Source organism: Mastacembelus armatus, chromosome 9 (genome assembly GCF_900324485.2).
Source record: "Mastacembelus armatus chromosome 9, fMasArm1.2, whole genome shotgun sequence".
NCBI lineage: Eukaryota > Metazoa > Chordata > Actinopteri > Synbranchiformes > Mastacembelidae > Mastacembelus > Mastacembelus armatus.
The window spans coordinates 12,868,163-12,889,510 of NC_046641.1; the positions used below are offsets into that span (position 1 = coordinate 12,868,163).

Consider the following 21,348-nt stretch of genomic DNA (forward strand, 5'->3'; position numbering starts at 1 on the left):
GTGTCAGCCCAGATGATACAGTGTGCACGTCTGAGATTTCCGCTAACCAAGCAGGTGACTTCTTATTGGCTCCATACACACGTTAATGAAACAACGTAAAATAATGATACAGCTTGGCCCAAATCTTACTGGATGGAGTGGATCAACTTCTGTTAGTCTTCTTGCAGGGTTTGTGATGATCAGAAAATAGTTTTCAGTTTTACAGCATATCCTTTTTCATTGAATGGGTATGGGGGGAAAATTTGCATCACATGATGAATGCTCAAGTTGTAGTAATGCAGTTTGGCCACTACACCAAAATTGCTTCTTTGTGTGACTCAGAAGGATGAGGTTAGTGCGGCCGGCCGCCGTGACTCAGCACAGTCACGAGTATTGTTGCTTCGTTGCTGTCAGAGCACAGGGATTTATACAGAGGGCTCAGCACATGTCATTCTCTTCCCTCATGCTTTCAGTCTCCCCCTTTCTCCTTCTTAGCTGGATGCCTGCTAATTTATTCCCTAATTTCCATATGAAGGAAGCTGTGGGAGTGAGCGCAGCAGCTAGTGAATCTTCAGTGAAACATTCCTGATAATTCCTGTCTGCTCAGCATAAAGAAGTGAAAAGAAGAAAATGATTACACGTGTTGTGATATATATCCCTTAACCTCAAATTCCTTACTTTATTTATGCAGGCATGCCATTGATAAAAATTCCATGCTGCACATGCTGTTTTAGCCATCAGCATCTTTATTTTCCATGCAAATTGTTGTTAGCTTCTCTAATTTCCTCCTCTGCTTATTTCTTTTAAAGACTGGGCTAAGCTAAACTCAACATCACATAGTGTATTACCTAATGCTGAAAGTGTGTTCCACGTTAGTGCATCAAATGCTGCCTCTGTACAAACACAGCAATCAGATGTAAAAAGTGTGTTTGATTTGGATTCAGTCCCTGAGTACACCATTCATCCAGTGCAGAACCTTTGCTGTTAGTAATCCCTGGGTGTGTGCACAGTGACACACTATTTCTGTTTCTGTCTTACATTTGCCAGTTTGGCTGCTAACTAAGCAGCACCCAGTTTTCTCTCTCAAAAATAGTCTATAAGTGCATAATATCCAGGGTCTTCCCCATACTTTGGTCAGTTTGTGTTCCAAGACCTCCATCCTGCTCAGCTGCTTCTGCCTTTCCGCTTCTGCCGCTCAGTCCTGCTGACTGCAGATTTTACCATATATGGTCATTCACTGCTCCCTGCCTGACAGCCTTCCAAGACCATTTCCTCCCTGCCCTGCCATTGGCTGCTCCATGCAGTGTCAGTACACATGTGAATTCTGGGATAGGCCAAAATATGAAGAGCGGCCAGGATGAGAGAACTGGGTTGAAGTCAGCTGTTGTCTCTGTCACAATCACTCACTGTTTTCAAGAGCCATTTTAAATTATCTTAATGTGATAATCAGCATGATTAGTGACTAATATCTATATATTTGTAATATAGAGCAGTGAGCCCTGAAAGCTGACTTTGCTATGATACTTTTAAATGACAGATGGTGTGTGTGATGCCATTTTCAACCATTTGATGCATTACAAGTACCTGAATGCACTTAGTGGGATGAATGTAGTAGACAAAATCACAAAACAATCTTGTTAGGAATGCTACCTTATGTATGTTTCAAGATCTTTTCATATGCTGTCTGTTTCTTCAGCTGTAGGACTGTATCACAGCAGGCACTGGGGAGACAGTAGGAAGTATGTGGAGACACTGTAGACAGTGGCCGTCCTTCACGGAGAATATCTATTTAGAGCAGTATCATCAAAGAGATGACCAAACTTAATGACCCTTCTCATTATCATCCATTCATGGTACATAGAAGTACGTGATTGAACCTAATTACTATGACCCTAGACGTACTGGAGATGTTTTATTTCATTAGCAATCCTCTAACTCATCATGACTTTAAACTATGGATGAAGACGTTTTATGTACAGTGGCCTGAATGTACTGCACTGCAGCATATCAACAATACAACTCTGTATAGTCTACTTAATCTCTTTAGCTATAAATAGCTCAGGTTCCACTCAGTAGCGTGCTGCATTGTATTGTTCATGCCCTATCGCTCAGAGGTTGTAAATCTTAAGAAAAGGTTCAGTGTGTGATGCCACAGCCGCTACTGCATTAGACGTTCGTTTCAACCACGTTGATGCAGAGATTTTTTTAAAAGTGGAAATTTCCATGGAGCTCAGAGCAGCACTGGACAGCATGCATGAAAGACCCTTTAGTGGTGTGCATGTGTGAATCACATGTTGATCGGCAAGGAAAGGAAGTGTGCAGGCCTCTTGTGTGAATGAAAAGAATGTCCTCTCTTGCCTTGAGGGAATGTTCATCCTTTTTTTTTTTTTTTGTGTGTGTTTCATTGTTGTGCTGTGTATCTGTCGCTGTGCGACTCACTTTAATTTTCTGCAGTTTTACTTGTTGCTATGCAACTGGTTGTTTTTAGGCATTTGGCAATCCTTTTGAAGGATACAAGTCCATAGCTAGTGTCATTGTGGGCATGTAATATATTCAGTCTAGCCACTTGCTGATCAGTTAGGTCGTTTTCATTTTTCTTGTTGTGGACAAAAGGATGCTTGTAAATCTTGTTAAGCGTGTTTCCTATACCTGTAAGCCCGGTGCCTTGGAGATGTATCTTCTTGCCTGGCTTACCTTATATCTGAAGTGAGAAAACATGACGAAACTTCCCCAATGAGCAAATGTAAGCACTAAGGAAAACTGCTCAGTATTTTTGTTTTTCAGTCAAATTATTTGAGACCCAATAGGCACCTGGATTTGAAAAAACTAAACTAAAATCTTAATACTTGCACTCATTCCTCTGGATTCACTGTAATTAGCATGTTGATGATCAGTGTTTATACAATAGACGCTGGCATTTTTTAGCACACAGATATGGATAGCCGAGTTTGTGTGCTATGCTTATTTTCAGAGTGACAGAGTTGAGTGGTGTTGCCAGTACGCCCTCCATAAATAAATGCTGTAAATGCACCTTTTAAACAATTTCGGACAAAAACACGATTAACACCTAGATCATGCTATATTTGACACCCCAGCAGCCCTCTTGCTCACATTAGTCATACCCATACCAGAGCTGCCTTGGGCCGAGGTGTGGAATGTGATGAACTCCTTTCCCGAGTTGATCAGGAGGTCGAGCTCAAAAGGTTAATTCAGGTGTTACTGGGGCTTTGGTTCAACCAGCAGCTGTGATTTAATTATAACGTATAGAATGATTTGTGTGTGTGGAGAACTCAAACTTATACAGGAGTCTTTGTATCAGGTCTGAATTGGAGTCTGCATGTGAAATGTCTTGAGAAGTATTAAAATGTCAGTGTTGAGGCCTGTGCAGAATCAGACATAAAACATAAATATATGCTTATCAGAAGTACTCTGTTTACATGCCCCTAATTGCATGCAAGAAAACCGTTGCCCCTATTAGACCCTGCCCCTGTTTAAGAATATAGCTAACATCTTCACTGCCTTTACAGTAAACAGTGATGATATATTCACATAAATATCACAGTTTGTTCCCTTTTTTGCTTAAACATAAAGTCTTTTGCAATTCTTCAGCATGGTTGTGATGGTAATTGGTAGCTGAGTGAATGTAATTAGTGTTTTATTAAGTCTGTGTGTATCATATGACATTCCCATCTGTGGATAATGTGCTATAAGTGGTATACTTTAGGTCTGTTAATCTTGTGAGAAACGTGAAGTCTTTACTGTAAAAATGGCAGCATTTATTAAAGCAAAACTCAGTTGCACCTAACTTTGAATTTCTGGCTCGTCTTATCTCCCCAGTCAGTTTGTTCTTTATCAGACTTGTTTACGCCGTTTTCTGTTAATACACCTGGTCATGAGTCTGCCCTTCCTGTTTTACATCCTGTTCCTTCCGCCTTAAGGAAATCATGTGCAGGAATAATTTTAAGCTCAAACATGCATCTCTGTGTGATTAAATTAATATGTATAGATAGGATGTCTGCACATTACTGATAATTACATTTGTCATTGATTTATGAAATGAAAGTGGGATTTTAATATAATATTTAGATCTGTACTGAGAGCAGTGTGTCTGCTTTCTTTACTCTGCTTCAGGGTGAATTTCAGGGTGTGTTCAGGAGTCAGGGTGAGGTTTAGACAAGTTCTGATGATTTACACATGCACACAAACAGAATTCATTCTCCTGTATGCTGGACTTTGATCCCTGAACTTGAATACGCTACCAGTCAAAAGTTTGGACACGCTTTCTAACTAAACTGAATGAGAAAGTGTGTCCTAACTTTTGACTATGTGTCATCTCAGCTCTGTCAGGCATGTGATTACGTGGGAGCTGGTCTATTTTCATATAGTACCAAATCACTGTGAATGCCAAGCCACTCTAGGGCTGTAGTGACCCAATAGGCGTATGCATCTGTTCAGTGTCACTGAATATGAACAGACTTCTGTGATATGAATCATTTACTTGGCCATCGCTGTGTTTATTAGCTGTGCCACTGGAGATCTGCACTGTACTAGCAGCAGGCGTAAAGTCTCCTCTGCTAGGTTTCATTGAGTGCTATAGCAGACATAGCAGACAGGGAAATGTCTAAGAGCAGAAATACCTGAGCAGCAAGACAGTCATCCTGGGCTGGACTGACCCTTCAAGGTCCAGACCACCATCCTCAGTTTTGCCTCTGAGTTTTTGTTTCTCAGTGTTTTGTACTAAAAGTTTAAAAAAAAAAAAAAAAATTTAAATGGACCGACCCTGTTAGATTTGTGCATTTGACGACTACACATCTGGTTACTTTAAACTTTCTTTCAATTAAACAGCTGGTGTGCTGCAACATTGGATATATTTCTTTGTTTTTATGCTCTTTTAAAATTATATGTGCTTCCAACAGTAAAGTTTAAAACACCATTACTTACTGCTTTCTGACTATATCTCTCTGACAGTTTCATCTTTAAGTCACATATAATATTTGGCTACAAAAGCCATAATTTTGAATTTTGGCTGAGCTTTCTCTTGAACTTTGAGACCGTCACATTACTCACATCCATGGCCCTATCTTTTGTAGCCAGGACTTGCAGATTAAAATTACATTAAATTGTCGAGTACACCTCCCACTGCTATTCTAAAAATTAATAAAATTTGGCTTGTTGAGTGTGCAGCAAGTAAATATTAGTATCGAAGATGCGTGATAACATGACCCAGAGGTACCATAGTAAAGGAAGAAATAGGCTGATTAAAAAGGTCTTGGGGTCATTAAAGAAACTCAAATGGATACACAATTTAAAAAAAAAAACAAAAAAAAACTGAGTCCAGTCAGCACACTGTACCAATTGATGCTAAATGCGGTGCTGCTTCTGAGTCAAAATATGTAATTTAGATGGTGTGAACAGCAGATGTGTTTGGAGTATAGTGTCACTGTAAATCACTGGTTTATGCTGTGTGGCTATTTAATACTTTATGCATGGTGTGCGAGCTTGCATCTGTTGTTAGCATTAACATTAGTAATTGCTTTGAGTTATATTCGCATGAGGTTTAATTATAGTTTTGGTTGGACCTCTTACTCATTTCTGAATATACAGTTCTTTGATTTACTAGCTACTCTCAAGCCGTTACTTTTGGTATAAACAGCACATTTTACTGGGAATAATGGCAGAACAGCTGTGGGCAGGGAATGCTTTTTTTTTTTTTTAATATTAGAGAAGCCATCGTGCTGTAAGTAGCACTGCATCAGCAGACCTCCTTCCACTGTTAGTGACATTATTTCTTTGGTCCTGTACTTTGAGTCTCCCTAGACTAGGGTGTGCCCCGGACACCCCAGCCACTATGGTGTTGGCTTGCTGTGGCATCTCACCATGTAGAGTACCTGGCTCAGAGGGTTCAAAGGACACACATCCTGCTGCAGGCTGACTTTGAGAGGTTAGAGGTGGATGCACAGTTTAAGCTTTGGGTGTATGAAGCTTTCTAGTGTGTGTTGTGTAAATTTGTTATGTAAAGGACACAGTTTGTTTGATTTTATTTTAAAGTAAGGAGATGCTGTGGATAACTAAGCAGCTGTTGGCATATCTCTCCTCAATAATGACGTCACCACTAATAACTTTCCTTAATTACTGGTGGTCCAGGGGCTAAACCAGAGGCTAAATCTAATCTCACTCTGCTTGTGTCATGTCAGTAAAACCTCAGTATTTTTTTGGCTAAGCCGTGGTGTGACAATCCAAGGCTGGTCAAATTTTAAAAAATTTGCAACCTTTGTTTTTACTTATATATTTTATTAGCATTATTAATTTGATCATGTTGTGTTCAGTTCCTGAAGTGTGCCTCTGACTGCGTCACTCATATGTAATTTCATTGTCCCTGTAGAATTAATCTGTTTAAGTGCCTTTTCTTAGATGTTGTTTGTGTGCATGAGGTTAAACTTGCAGGTGGGATTTAGGATTACACTGTAATTGTCCTGTTTCAAAACATGCTCATGCCTCCGGCATAGACTAAGACTAATCTAATTACTCTGTTTTGTTTGTCTTTACAGTCGGGACGCATTGACAAATCCTACCCCACAGTGTGTGGTCACACAGGCCCCGTGTTAGACATTGACTGGTGCCCTCACAATGACCAGGTCATCGCCAGCGGCTCTGAAGACTGTACAGTGATGGTAAGGTTTGCCTGTACACCTGAACTCAAACCTTTTAATTGAGTGAATGCTGTATCACACAAGAGACATTAGATTACTAACTTTTATTGCAAAAGGCCAGGCTATTGTAAGCCAGGGATGGTTGCAGACCTCACCCTCTGGATTAGATTAGGCTGAAATATGTGTTGCAGGAATCAGTGCTGGGGAATGATTTAGCTGTTTGTTGTGCTTAAGTCACTGACTTTTTTTTGTCTTCCTTTCTTTTGAAAGACTTTTTTCTGTAGCTGTAGTTTCCTCCATATGTCCTTATTTGGCTGGTTATGTGGGCTGAAATTAGTGTGCCGCCTGTTTAGTCCGCTACTGATTCCTCACGTGAAAGTCCTGACTTCCTGGTAAACTGTGTATTACTGGCATATTCATGTCATGTGTGCAGAAGTACAAGTCATGCAATGGCGACAGGAGCCATAAAGAGTTTGTCTTTTATAGCATTTGATCTTCAAACGGAAAGTTCATAGCCTAAATAAACTCTCTCTGATGTTTAGATTAGGTGGAATTGTGTATAACTAATATAAACAACAAACTATTAGATATTTACCATAATGTGTGCAGAGTTATGCCATTTGCTATCACAGAGAATGGAAATCATATGAACAGGCCATTTGCTTTTAATTTGTACATTAAAAACATTGCCATGCTAAGAAAAGGTAGTTAATGAAATGAAGACAGATCCTACATAGGGATCATCTAAAAGAGTTTACAAAAATAAGAAAGGTCACAGATCAGGAATTCAATCAAAAAATAGTGACAGAGTAAAAAATGATTTTTAGTTTGATATGAACAGTGAGTTTATGGGCAGATATCAATATAAGCAACATGTTTTGTCACCTTAAAAGAACAGGTTTGCACAAATATGAAGCATTATTCAGAATGCTGTTCACCACAGTATTCAACTTCCAACCATGTGTAACTTTACTTTATAAGTCCAAACAACTCCAAAGCCATGTATTATGTTTAGATAGATGAAAAGTTTCATCAAGCAATTATAAAAAACCCTTTTATTTTTAAATTTGTAATCCCCCACCAATCATTGAATGATATGCTGTTGATAGCCACTGAATTCTTAGTCACTGCTGCCTCCCTCAGGTTTATTTTGGTAACTACAAGTTATTGGTTTCTACACTAACAATTGGTATGCTAGAGTTGAAAACTGACATTTTGTTAAACACACCCACAAAAAAGAATTGTTCCTTTTCTGCCCTCTGTCATATTCATGTCCTCCGCAGGTGTGGCAGATTCCCGAGAATGGCCTCGTCACATCCATGTCTGAACCAGTGGTGGTACTGGAGGGCCACTCCAAGCGGGTTGGCATAATCACATGGCATCCAACGGCACGCAATGTCCTTCTTAGTGCAGGTCAGCTCTCTCTCTGTCTTTGAATCTTAAAATTGATGCTGCTGTAATGTAGCTGTTCTCAGAGTTGGCTGTCAGACCTGCTGAAATTCACTCTAAACACATCATGATGGTTGCTGACTCAAAAATACTGTGTGGGACTGTGATGTGCTGCTCACCTTTACTTCCCTCTCGCCAGGTTGTGACAACCAGATCATCATCTGGAATGTGGGCACAGGTGAAGCCATAATCACCCTGGAGGACATGCACCCTGACGTAATTTACAATGTGTGCTGGAACCGCAATGGTAGTCTTATCTGCACCGCCTGCAAGGACAAGTTCATCCGTGTCATCGACCCCCGCAAGGAGACGATTATTGCTGTGAGTTCTTTTTAAAGATTAATTCAAGTCATCCAAACAAGAACAGTCCATATATGAATATAAACCCGCAATTACTATAATACAAAATGATAATAAATTGTTCAGGAAAAAGTGACTCTATACCATATGCTTCACTATACAGGAGAAAGAGAAGGCACATGAGGGTGCCCGACCCATGAGGGCCATTTTCCTGGCTGATGGCAACATCCTCACCACAGGTTTCAGTCGCATGAGTGAGAGACAGTTGGCCCTCTGGAACATTGTAAGTTGCTCCATGAATGCTGATGGCACTACATCAGTTCAGTTCTGCTATACATGTCATATAAAATGTAATTTATGTTTAATGTCCATGTTGGAATTAAGAACCTGCAATGCATGATTCCCACCACACTTCAGAGAATGTTTTTAATTTTAAGTCAATAGTACTAACGAGGCTGTACGCTTGTTAAACAAACACCATGTTCACAATTTTACTAATTTGGAATCTGCTACATTATTCATAGCTTTGACAAGTGCAGTCATCTTTTTCCTGTTTTTTAAGTCTGTTATGTTTTTTTTAAGGTCTCACTTTGCTATAGTCTCTCAGGCAGAAGTCTGAGATCTAGTTCTGCTTTTTCTTTCTCAGCAAAACATGGAGGAACCCCTAACTGTTAATGAGGTGGACACCAGCAACGGAGTGCTCCTGCCATTCTATGACCCAGACACCAATGTTGTTTACATCTGTGGCAAGGTAAATTTCCTTTTAAACACTCCATCAAGCATTATTATAACAGCATGATGTTGCAGGTCTGAATTTGACTTCCACATAGCAAAATAAATGACTAACTCTTCTTTTTTTTGTCTTGACAGGGTGACAGCAGCATCCGTTACTTTGAAATCACAGATGAGGCTCCATATGTCCACTTCCTCAACACCTTTGTCACCAAGGAGCCCCAGAGGGGCATGGGCTACATGCCCAAGAGGGGTCTTGATGTTAATAAATGCGAAATTGCAAGGTAAACTAAGAAGCCAATTAAATCTAATGTGCAATTCCTAGTTTCACCACTATGAGGCAGAATGTAATTGTATTATGAATACTAACCTCAGGACCATCCACAGAGAACTGTTCTAAAACAGTCTGTAGCCTTTTGTGTTTAATAACACACTGAAACTGTGGATAATTTGGTTTGGGTTTGTGTGTTGCCAGGTTTTATAAACTGCATGAGAGGAAGTGTGAGCCCATTGTGATGACTGTACCTAGAAAGGTAAGTCTTCATCCTAAATGGCCACTTTGCACACAGTTACCTGAAATCTAATTTTCTTCTTAAAACACATGAGAACTTGTTTAATAATGTGTTACAGAATTTTCCTTACACTTTGTCACTCTGTCCTTCCACCTCAGTCGGACCTGTTCCAGGACGACTTGTACCCAGACACAGCTGGACCAGAAGCTTCTCTGGAGGCTGAGGAGTGGTTTGAGGGCAAGAATGGAGATCCCATCCTCATCTCTCTCAAGAATGGCTACGTCCCAGGCAAGAACCGTGAATTCAAGGTGGTAAAAAAGAACATTTTGGACCACAAGGTGACCAAGAACACCGAGAACTCAAGCCCTGCCAACAAGTCTGTCTCCCCAACTCCGTCAGCTGTGAGTATATGCTTCTTTTTTTTTCTCTCTGATAAGTATCTGATAAATGTAAACAAGAATACAATGAACAAGATCACAAACAATTTGCATTCAGTAGCAGGACAACAATAGATTTTCCTCTGATTGACAATAGACAAGGAAATTCACTGTGGACTGCATCAGGGCTGAATCCAAATATTATGAATTAATTTTCGTTATGATCTGCCTACAACAGTCCAAAACTAGACATCCATTTTACTCTTAAGACAAAGACAAACAGCAGCTTGTTACTATTGACAATCTGGAACCAGAGAATGTTTGTTATAGTTATACATTGAAGTGCTTATTTACATAAGTTGGCTAAGAAAAGTCTTTCCCCTCCAAAAACCATCTGATATCAGTGTGTGTGTCTCTAAAACTCAGTCATAAATGCCCCTGACTGCTGGCCATAACTCTTTGTAGCGCGTTGTGTTAGGCAGATAGACTGTGTAAGGAGCAGGGTAGATTATTGGCTGTCTTGACTTGGTGGTTTGTAGATGTTGTTCAATTTACTCTCTGACCCACAAACTAAGGTGCCTATTGCTGCTCTGGGCGCCTGCTGCTGGGCGTCCTGCCGCACTTCACCCACAACTCAGCCAACCTTCTGGGTCCCAGCCCATGTGTGTCTCTGCAGTTCTGCTCTGTAATCACAGCCCACTGGGCTCCAGTGCTGGCGGAACATGTTAACCCTTAGAGTACCAGGCCCTGCCACATGGCATATAAAGTCCAAGACTGCAGGCGGCACTTGGCACAGGAAGTGTCTGGTGCTGTATTGAGACACGTATTACAATAGAAATGTGTATAAGCATGCCAAATAAGTCTCTCTCATGTCTACCACAGAAATCTGAAACCAAGCTGGAGGAGATCTTGAAAGAAATCAAATCCCTCAAGGACCTGGTCAGCAGTCAGGAGAAACGAATCATCCAACTTGAAGAGCAAATGTCCAAAATTGCCATTTAAGGACCCTGTATCTGACCCGCTACAATTCAGGACGTTCCATTGGCTGGGGGTGGATGGGTGGGACCTCAGTGACTGTTTTGTCCGGGTACTGCCTAGCAAATATCCCTAGCAACATTCCAGATGAACTTTTTCTTAGCCAGCCCCGACCCTCAGTTTAACACAGGTGAAATAAGGACGTGTGGCAAATTTAGCAGAAAATACTCTTGCTTTTTGTTAACAAAGGACTTCTTTTATTCTGTGGCAGTCATTTTATTTTGTCTACTTGTATAAAAAGGTCTTACATAATTATTTCTGTTTTAAAATAAACTCCAATGTCAACAGTTCCCATTTACTATTGTTATACCCAAATATTTTTAAGTAGTTATCAGTGTTCACCATGCCCCAAAATTATGTTGCCAAATTAGAAATTTTGTTTACACCTCTTTAACAGTATTTCTCTCTCTTTGTGGGAATATTCAAAGCGCAAACAAGGATGCTCTGTGCAGTAGACTGGTTATGCAAAGAGGAGACTTTCATCACTAATTGAGATGATTTAAATAAACTGAATTGAGCTTCCATTACCTTGTAGTTAAAAACAAATAAATTCTGATTGACACACTGAGCTGCCACAGTCTACAACAAGTACTCAGATTTGTCATAAATGCCAGATTCTTGCTGACTCTAATGAGCCTACACAAATCAGCACCTGCTTTCTGCTGTTTTTTTTTTTTTGTTTGTTTTTTTGTTTTTTTCATTCCTGTATTTTTTTTCTGTCATTCTGACTGTGGACACAATTGTCCATGTAAACATGCATTCCTATCTTGTTTCATTAATATGCACTGCCGCTTCTTGGTGTAGGGAAAAAAGCTCCTGAAGATCCTCTTCTTGTAAAACTCTCTACTGTAGTGACTCGGTTACACTGGGTGGTGGTTGTTGTGACATTTTATGTCCCATGGAAAGACCAAACTTGTGCATTTCTAAATTCTTGCAGAAAAAAAACATCTTTTATTTCTGCTTTGTCTTTGGTAAGAGGCTCAGTCAGCAGCCTCAGTGGTTCATATGGGTTTGTTCAACACACAGATGTAGTCAAGTGTAGTGTTATTTTCTGTCATTGTTCCTTTGCATCACATCTGGATTTTCTGTGCAAGCAAAACAGGAACTGATATGAAATGATCACACATTGACTTGACTGTTTGAAACCATCTGGTGATAAAACTGGAGATTGCTACACAAACTGTTCATGATCAACCTTAACAGCCTAGATTGTGTGTGAATATGTGCCTCGTGTCTTTGTCCCGTTGGGCAACTCCCACTATGGTTGTTCCTGCTTTGTTTTTGTTTTTTTTTTATTTGAGGGGTTTATGAAATGGATTCAGAGTACAATGTCCAAGACTCATCTCTAACTTGGATGAATTGAATGATTGGGTTATTACATCACTGTTAATTTTAGCCTGTTTCTTGTTCCAGCTGTGCTTATATCCCTCTTAGCACATCCACTTCTGGGGTTTTTTTTTTTTTTTTTTGAAGCTTATTTCTCAGATCTTCCTAAGCCAATCAAAAAAGAGGAACCATTGTCCAATTTGAGCTGTTTTTCTACAATAAAAGCTCTAGTTTCTCCATGCTTCAGATTTGTTTCCCAGTGTGAAGGGGAGGCAGTGGTTCAGTCTGTTCTTTGCCTTCAATAATTACCACTGTAAAGACCTGAAAGTGCCATAGAGGTGACCATGGAAGTGTTTTTAGGCGATTGTTGAGAGTAGATTGGTGTAGTAAATGGAAGTTGATAGCTGCCCAGATTTTAAACCACTTTGAGGTGCTATATTTAGTACAGGCACTATGTTCAAAGGACACTGCTTTTAAAGTACTGTATGCCAGCCACGTGGATGACATCATGAAGTCCTGCCAATCCATCTCACAATACACCAGGCAGGCAGCATTATTTTTCAGGGTTTGTTCGAAGCATCGTGCCCCTGACTTTTTGACACCTTCCACCTCGGTACGGGTATTCAAACCATCTTGTAAATGATGTCACACCGAGAAGCTGTCACCTGAACAAGCAGCCTTTTGAGACATTGTGGCTTGAAGATGCCATTTGAGCACTGAGTTATAGAATATTAGTGATAGGGAAATCTGCAGAGTGCTACAAAAATGTGAGTCTGAAGCAAATTTTACTGCCCTATCTTTTATATCAGACTACCACTCTATGGATTCTTTAAAGCACTGTGGGCATGAGAGCTGCGTTTCGAGGAGTATTAGTGAATAGCAATCCAAAGGGACACTGTAGGTGGGAGAAGTGTGTAGTTGAGAGATAGATGTATGTTTGTAATTAAGGTCTAGAAAAATGAAAGCTGTGTAAATAACATGACCATGTCTTCTGTTTTTTTTTTTTTGGTTTTTTTGTGGTTGTGCTGGAAGTGGGTATTTGTGTGGGGAGGTGGGTTTTAAATGTTCCCCCTTGTCTTTGTTCCCTGCACCTTGCCATGATGCATCATGAGAAAAGCAGAGCCTCTGTAGTATTGGAGGTTGTATGAATATCAAAGAAAATCAAACCAGGATGAAGTCTCATGTCGAGGTCTGCTCAGCATTTTTGATCATTATTCTTGCTTCAAGTATCAAACATTGATTATTAAAAAAAATGAATAAAGAGTTTTTAAAATGGTACAGGTTTGAATTGGCACTACTAATTTGTTTACATATGTTTTGCTGTTTTTTTGGATGTTTTGATTTTATTAGACTAGACGTATCTTTAAAGGATAAGGCTGACATTATTGAATATTCTTGACACCATAAGACAAAAATCCAATATGTTAGTCTGACTCTTTATACAGTACAAATTCTATATCTTGTCTGTGGATCTCAACTCCAAACCTGAGCGCTGGCGTTTTTGTTTGTATTGATTTTGTTTGATTGTATCATTTTTAAAGTTCAAAAAACAGTTTCTGTTTTGGTAAGTTGACATGTATTCTTCCTGTTTACACATTCACATGCACAAAACATTCAAAAGCAGGTCATCAAAAAGCAAGATACGAATAAACTTGTCTACCAACTGATAAAAATGGGTATAAAATGCTATACTATTTCACTGTGTTGTAATACATAAGTCTTTGTAACTTCATCAGTTGTAAATGAAAAATGAAGGTAATCTTGATCGAATTCACTCAAATCTTTTGGAAAATATACCTTTATGTCCTATGAATTACCACATGCTTAAACTCTGTGTATCATCATCTCACATTGTCTGTCAAAATAACTGGATGGAGTAAGAAAGGAGGAACAAGCAGCCTTAAATAGATGCCTTGCATATTTAGAGACGTACCCAGAGATAATTGCTCATAAACGACCAAAAAGATTCATGTGTTTGCTTTGTACATGTGTTTTACAATGAAAGGGGTTCTTTCGCTTTGCATTGGTCTTGTATGCCTTGTAAAGATACACTGTAATCAACAAGGACTTAATTAGAGAGGACTCAGTGGGAGGCAGAGGAGGCCCGGGACTCACCCAGCCAAGTACAGAAATACCCCTTTCCCTGAAACATGGGACTCAAGTACTGAAGTGCAACATCTTTGCAGTTTGTTTTATAGTAGAAAGCTCAGGCTGAGCTGTGTTCGTCAGTTTGAGTCAAACGTTAAATGGATCATGTTTATATTCATCCATTCAGCTATTATCAAATGTCACATCTACATGGCTGCTCTCTCTGTAATAAATGACAAAAAAAAAGTTCAGTCCCAAATGGCTGTTCCATAAGTGTAGGAGGATGAAGACTGATGATGGGAGGCAGAGAAAGAGGGAGGAGAGGCTGAAAATAGAGGGCTGGGCATCAATTTGCAGTAAGGAGCCTGTTCTCAGAATAACTTAGCAGAGAGGGTGGATGCTCAGCAGCTCTTTTTTACTCTTACTTTCCTCTTGTTACTTCTCCTTTTTTCCTCCTTTCCTCCAGCACTGCAGCAGATAAACTAAGGATATCATTGTCTGTAAGTATATATTTAATTTTGCTATGAATTTAACCTGGATGTTATCAAGAAAGAAAAAGGTATAGCTTTTTTTTCAGGCCTTTCTGTATCTACACTGACACAATATTGTAGCATTTAAATAAAGATTCAAATGTTATGATCCATTTGGTTTATACATGCAACTACATACTCTTTCTCATGTGCATGTATTGTACTGTGCAATTTTAAACTCCTTGAGAATTTCTAGATTCTCTTCGACTCTACCACTGTACCATGTTTATTGCACATATACCCCTTCACATTTATATAACTGCTAATATTATTTTGCTTATTTTGCATGCAAAGCATATGGCCAGTTTCTAATATTTGATACATCACTAGAAAAAAATCATAAAATAGTGAAAACAATATTCAAATAACATATGTAACAACTCTTCTAGATTTTGTCATTCCTACTTCTGTATGTTCATCTAAGCAAGGTCATAATAGTAATAGATTGCATTATACTGTTTTATTCTTACTTTGACTGGAAACCTCTTCCATGCCTGTTAAAGTCCATTAGGTGACTTTCTTAAACTGAGTTCTCAATTTCATCATCTACTCTTATTCTGTACTAATCTTCAGTATTTTTTTAACTCTTGATGCCAGGACGTGATGTTTATAGTGTTGAATGTGCTAAGTTTTTATCTATCAGTACGTTTTGAGGTGGTGTAATCTTTGAGCTTTGTCTCTGTTGTGTAGGCACGTTTCACTCAGTCTAAGCTTTTTACTGCAAGCACATGTATGATACAGTCATAGAGTTTTGCAAATGCTTTTTTGTAAATTTTGAGATTTAGGAGAAAATCTAAATCCAAAGAGTCTGAGAGGTTAATTACTGAAATGCAACAAAATGGAGTAATTGCATATCTGGATGGCCTTCATTTGAAGGTAAAGTCAGCCCTCTGCTGGAGTACAGGAAATGTAATTATGGCTGTAATTATGGGGATTCAAGGGGCAGTGTCATCCTGGAGTTGTACATCCAAGAATATGGAGTCGCAGTCACCCATCTGGTGCAGCAGAGTAAATACTGTATGTTTGACCACACAGGCAGGGGGGTTTCACACTCTCCAATCTAAATCAAAGGAGCAGCAGCTTCACTTTAGCATGATGCTGATTAGAAGCTTGTCTTGACAGCATAGCACTTTGTAATTGCACACTGTTAAGAGTTAAACAGGTTTTAAATGGTAACAGACTGAACTCTGCAGTTTTCTGTGTTAAAGTTTGACTTCACGCTGAGATAGAGAGAAAATAATGAGGAAAAAAAAAATAACACTGGGTCAGAAAGTTTATTCAGTGGAGGCAGAAATATCCTCACTGGATGTGTGCTGCTGTGGGCTGGTGTACAGTGTAAATACAGAGGCCACAGCAGCAGCTCTCCCATGCCTCTGTGCACCCTTTGGAATATAGCTTCCTCCTGGCTTTGGTGTGGTGGATGGGTGGCCTCCCTCTACTTTACAAATTATAAGGCCCTCAGCACCAAACTCACTGTCTCCACCCCAAATAAGTAATGGCTACTCTGCTGCCTGCTAAAATAGATCTGTGGCAAGACAAGGAACGACAGCAAACCTAACCAAAAAAAAAAAAAAAAAAAAAAAGAAAAAAAAAACCCTGAGTCAATATGGATACTGGAGATGCTATTTCAGATGCTATGTGTCAATGGTATGACAAACCTCCTGACCTCCTGAAGCTTGTTAGTGGTTCATCAGTGGCAAGAAAAATCTATAAGTGCCACAACTTGGTTAAACAAATACAACAAATAAGTTAAAAAATATCTGCAACACAAAGTATATTTATTCTTTATAACTTCTCTCTAGCCCAGTGATAGGTGTACCCCTCTTCTCACCCAGTATCAGCCCACAGTGACCCTGGATAAACAGTAGATCATAGATGGATGAATGGAAACACCCCCCTCTTTTCTGTTTTAGTATGAATTAAACACACATGTCGCAACATGCAAATTAGTGAGATTTAGATGTGCTGATATATCTTTACCCAGAGCCAGGATAGATGCATAGTCTTTATGCTAAGCTAAGCTAATTACCTCCCAGCTCTATCATCTGAAGGAATGCACAGAAGCCAAATGAGTGTATTTCCTGGGTTACTAAACAGTTTCTTTAAATGGAGTCAAGCCACATGTTTACAGATCCCTGTACAAATCAGATTTGCTGATGATGGTTTTGTTGTTGTTGCAGGACTCAGAAGTAAAGATGAAGTCCCACGTAGTGTTTCACATCACCTGTGTGGCCCTGCTCTCTCTGTGGTGTAGTGTGTGTCACTCCACTCCTCTGTTCTACAACGTTTCCCTGGACGGCAGTGGTGATGAAGCAGAGCTGGAACTACTTTTTCCAGTCTCCTTCTCCACCCGGGCACCTGTTCAGATTACCACAGCTACTGGAGCCCCTACCCTTACTAACACCATCACCACCACCATGGTCCGCCTGAAGGACTTTGTCCTAACCCGAGTAGTGGACTTCCTGCAGGAGAATTTGCTGATCATCATTGTTGTGACCTCTCTCCTCATTGTCATGGTCTTCATCATCTGCTGTGCCTCTGCCATGAGTCATAAACGCAAGCTGGAGGCCTACAAGCCCCCACCCCATCCGCCCAAGAAGTATGTGGCTGATAAAACTGGTGGACGGAAGAATTCAAACGACCTCCAGGACAGGCCGTACGCCGTCGATCACGTCAAGAGAGTCCAGACTCAGAGCGTGGCCTCGCCCAAGAACCTGCGTGTGCCCTCCAAGGCTCTGGTGGGAGAGACAGGGAGAGAGGCCAGGTCGTCACCTCGCCAGGAGGTGAGAAAGGTCAGGGAGGCAGAGGAGGTGGACAAGCGGAGAGAGGAACCCAAGCACAAAGAGCCAAAATTGAAGCACAGGGAGGAGGTGCAGCAGAGCTCCAACCCCAGCACCAGCTCCGGTCAGCCGGTCTGCACCTGCCACCTGAAAAAGTCCCACCATTAGGGCAAGATCAAGGATGCTGATGAAAAAGGAGGTGAAATAAAATGTTTCAACTATAACATAAGACCAAGACAGGTTGGGATCAATTTTGAATGGTTGGTTATTCTGCAGAAATGGGTAAAATGTCAGAACATTTTAATTAGGAAAAACCATTTTACAGAGGAAAATATAGTTACAGATTTTGTTGGTCATTTGTTGTTAGGAGTGACAGCAGTACTGCCGCATTCTTAACCGCTTAAGATATTCAATAACAAAACATAGTAAATACTCCCGTATTTTTAATACAGAGATTTATTACTTTATATGCCTGCCAAGACAGAGGAACCTCCTCAGTATGTCCTGCTGTATGTCACGATGTCGTTCTCACAGCTAAGAGACCTGGCTCAGTCAGTCCAGTACACTTGACTTTTTGAACATGATAGGTAACAAGAGATGTCTTCATATTTACATTCATAATTACTTAATTTTGTTCCCATTTTGTTTTGTTTTTTTTTACATCATATCATATTGTACTTTTACTTTAATAACCTATTTTACAAAGTTTTACACTATTTGCAACCCTGTTATTTTTTTTGGTCAAAGTAAAAACATAAATTTGCTTATTGTTTGCATATTTATTTGGCCTTTAGCATTTGGTATAAAAACTTTGTAAACAGGGATTTGTATGTTTCTTAAATATCTAATACTTATGTATAAAATTGTTATTTTTAATGTATCCATTTGGAGAGTGAGTCAAAAACTTGAGGCCAGGGATAAACAGTTGCTCTGTTTTGCTGGTTTGAATACTCTGTTCCATTGAACCTCGGGCTGCTTGCAGCCCTCAGAAATGTTTCCAGACAGATGTTTCCGCTTTTTGTTTACAAATTTATTTTCCTTAACTTTAATAAAACTGTTGATATCGATGTTTCTGTCATTACTGAAAGTGCAGCAATGGAAATGCAGCTCTGAAGAAACCTACAATTAGACACAGTGAGGAAGGACTAAAACAAAAAGAGGACGCTCACTAGTTGCATCTGATCAGTATAACGTGTCATTTTTGGGCTGTGTACACTCAGAAATCATAAGTAACTATTGTAAAGGTAGTTAAAGGTAAATCTGCTCAGTGGAGACACAAACTGTCCTGTAACAACATTTCAAGCTCAAGATGTGAAAACACACAACACAGGAACACTGGCTCCTCCATCGTTTTCTGGTCGGTGAGCCACCTGGCACCACACACACACACATCACACACACACACACACACGTATAAGCACAAATGCTGCAGATGGTATTAAAATCTACAGGTGACGAGAGCCCCCCTTTGTCCTCCACTGGCTACTCTACAAGATTGTTTAAATATTTCAACAGCTGTAAACCAGATACATACAGATCCCTTTGCTATAAAACATGAGCTCATCTATTGTTTGTACAAATCTTGGAGACACTGATTTGATCCAGGATAATTTGAACAAAAAGTCAAATAACTTTCCATATTTCGAACAAACAATGACATACTGCACTCATGTGAACAGTGCAAGTATTGATTTATCAAGTATTCATGTTGCTTCTTAAATGAATTACATCCTCCACGTCCATCTTGACATGGGTGCATACTGATACTAAAATGTATCATTCAAATCCAGTATCGACAGATTAAATGTAAGTTAATATTGTTAAAAATACCTGATGCTCAAACCAGTTTTGAATCAAAAACGTGGATCAACTCGCCAAAGATCAAACGTCACAGATGACAGCTGAAAAGCAGGCATAACCCTGTGGCTGCTGTAATGTGAGCCCAAATAGAGCCTTGCGGGTCAGATTGCCCACTCTTTTGTCAACGAGGTGCTAAATAATTCGAGTTAATACTACCCCTTCACTTTTACTCATCCCACCAGGTGACAGGGAGACTCTTGGCCACACAACCCACCCAGCAATGCTCTGTCATGAGATTCACTGGCTGTTTGACTTTTAGGAAACAAACAGAAGGGAATATTTCAGACACCTGTGTTGCTCCCGTTTTTTCTTTTAACATTTATTTTTTGCTGAACCTCTTTCTCTGTGTATTTTGACTCTTTTTACCATCTGCCACTGACAAACAACAGACCCTGTTAATCAATTTGAATGGTGAAGAGGATCCAGAATAGGTAATACAGCACCTTAAGGCTGTCGTTAAACTTTGATGAGCTTCTGCCTGGAATTCTCAGCAGCGGCGGTGGTTACGTTCAGCCAGAGAGACAGTGGATCATGTAGGGTCCATGGGGAAACACACCTGCTGATCCCTTCAGAGGAGCAGATAATACAGGAATAGAAGAATGGTGAGTGCTCACACGTTTATCTATTGGTGACTATACATTACTCCTAATGTACAATGTAACGACAGGGGTGCGGAACTCTTGCTTCACAGCAAGAAGGTTCCGGGTTCGAATCCCTGGGGTCTTTCTATGTGGAGTTTGCATGTTCTCCCTGTGTCTGGGTGGGTTTTTCCTAGATACTCCGCTGTCTTCCTTTAATACAGTGAATAAGTAAGTGAGACACCATCTCTCCTTCATTGTTCCTTGCAGTGAGTCATGCTTTGGTGCAGATGTGGTGCCCTACTGGTTCTCTGCGTCTTTCCACTAGTCTGCCTCACAATGTCTTCCTGTCCTCCCGGCTGCTGCTGTCCTCGCCCAGGACTTCTGGTTTTGTGCGAGACCCTGGGTCTCAGGTCACTCCCACGATCTGTCCCTCTCAGCACCTCAGCTCTATCTGTGGCCAGAAACCAGCTGTGTAACGTGGATCACCTGCTCCAGCCCTTCTCCGGCCTCCAGGAGCTCAGCCTCAGTCATAACCTGCTGGCACGTTTCCCTCGTGGGCTCCCTTCCAGCCTGGAGTCACTGCTGCTGCAAGAGAACCGCATCACTTACATCACCTCAGGAGCCCTGAGGCAGCTGCGGAACCTCACTCGTCTGGATCTGGAGGACAACCGCATCCGTGCCATACAACCCGGGGCACTTGAGGCTCTTAACAAGTTGCAGGTGTTGACATTGAAGGGGAACAAGCTTACACACCTCCCTCTGAATCTCCCTCCATCGCTCACCCATTTAGACCTTTCTGCTAACTGCATCACTGCCCTAGACCTGCCCTCATTGTCTTCCCTGGTCAATCTGCAGGTCCTCAAGATCAACAGCAACTGCCTGCGCTCCGTCCCAGAGAGTGCCTTCGACAGCCTGCCACGTCTCAGATCCGTGGACCTCAGTAACAATCTGTGGGTGTGTGAGTGTGACATTTTGTATCTTTACCGCTGGCTGCTGAGCACCAGGTTGAAGATGGCCACAGACCTGGAGTGCACCGAGCCTGTCCATCTCGCTCACCGTCTGCTTCTGAACCTCTCTGTCATGGCTATCTGTCCTCAGGTCCTGAAGTCAAATGAGAGGATGCACCAGCTGGACTCCAGCTCTGCACTG

The 21,348-nt window shown here is 40.5% G+C and overlaps 2 protein-coding genes across 3 annotated transcripts in view; both read left to right on the plus strand.

Moving 5' to 3' along the window:
- The window catches only part of coro1ca (coronin, actin binding protein, 1Ca), a 33,430-nt gene extending 19,517 nt beyond the window's left edge, over positions 1 to 13,913 (plus strand). For both annotated transcript variants that reach the window (XM_026322799.1, XM_026322798.1), the window contains exons 3-11: positions 6,528 to 6,650; positions 7,913 to 8,042; positions 8,218 to 8,399; positions 8,542 to 8,661; positions 9,025 to 9,129; positions 9,249 to 9,394; positions 9,586 to 9,643; positions 9,781 to 10,023; positions 10,882 to 13,913. In XM_026322799.1, the coding sequence (XP_026178584.1) occupies positions 6,528 to 6,650; positions 7,913 to 8,042; positions 8,218 to 8,399; positions 8,542 to 8,661; positions 9,025 to 9,129; positions 9,249 to 9,394; positions 9,586 to 9,643; positions 9,781 to 10,023; positions 10,882 to 11,001 (1,227 nt within the window). In that variant the 3' untranslated portion in view covers positions 11,002 to 13,913. The remainder of the gene's footprint in view (positions 1 to 6,527; positions 6,651 to 7,912; positions 8,043 to 8,217; positions 8,400 to 8,541; positions 8,662 to 9,024; positions 9,130 to 9,248; positions 9,395 to 9,585; positions 9,644 to 9,780; positions 10,024 to 10,881) is intronic.
- Positions 13,914 to 14,216: 303 nt separating this feature from the next.
- tmem119a (transmembrane protein 119a) lies at positions 14,217 to 18,825 on the plus strand. The gene is made up of 2 exons (XM_026322827.2): positions 14,217 to 14,948; positions 17,159 to 18,825. Exon 2 carries the CDS (start codon positions 17,174 to 17,176, stop codon positions 17,924 to 17,926), a length of 753 nt encoding a protein of 250 aa, XP_026178612.1. The 5' UTR covers positions 14,217 to 14,948; positions 17,159 to 17,173; the 3' UTR covers positions 17,927 to 18,825.
- The last annotated feature ends 2,523 nt before the right edge of the window (positions 18,826 to 21,348 follow it).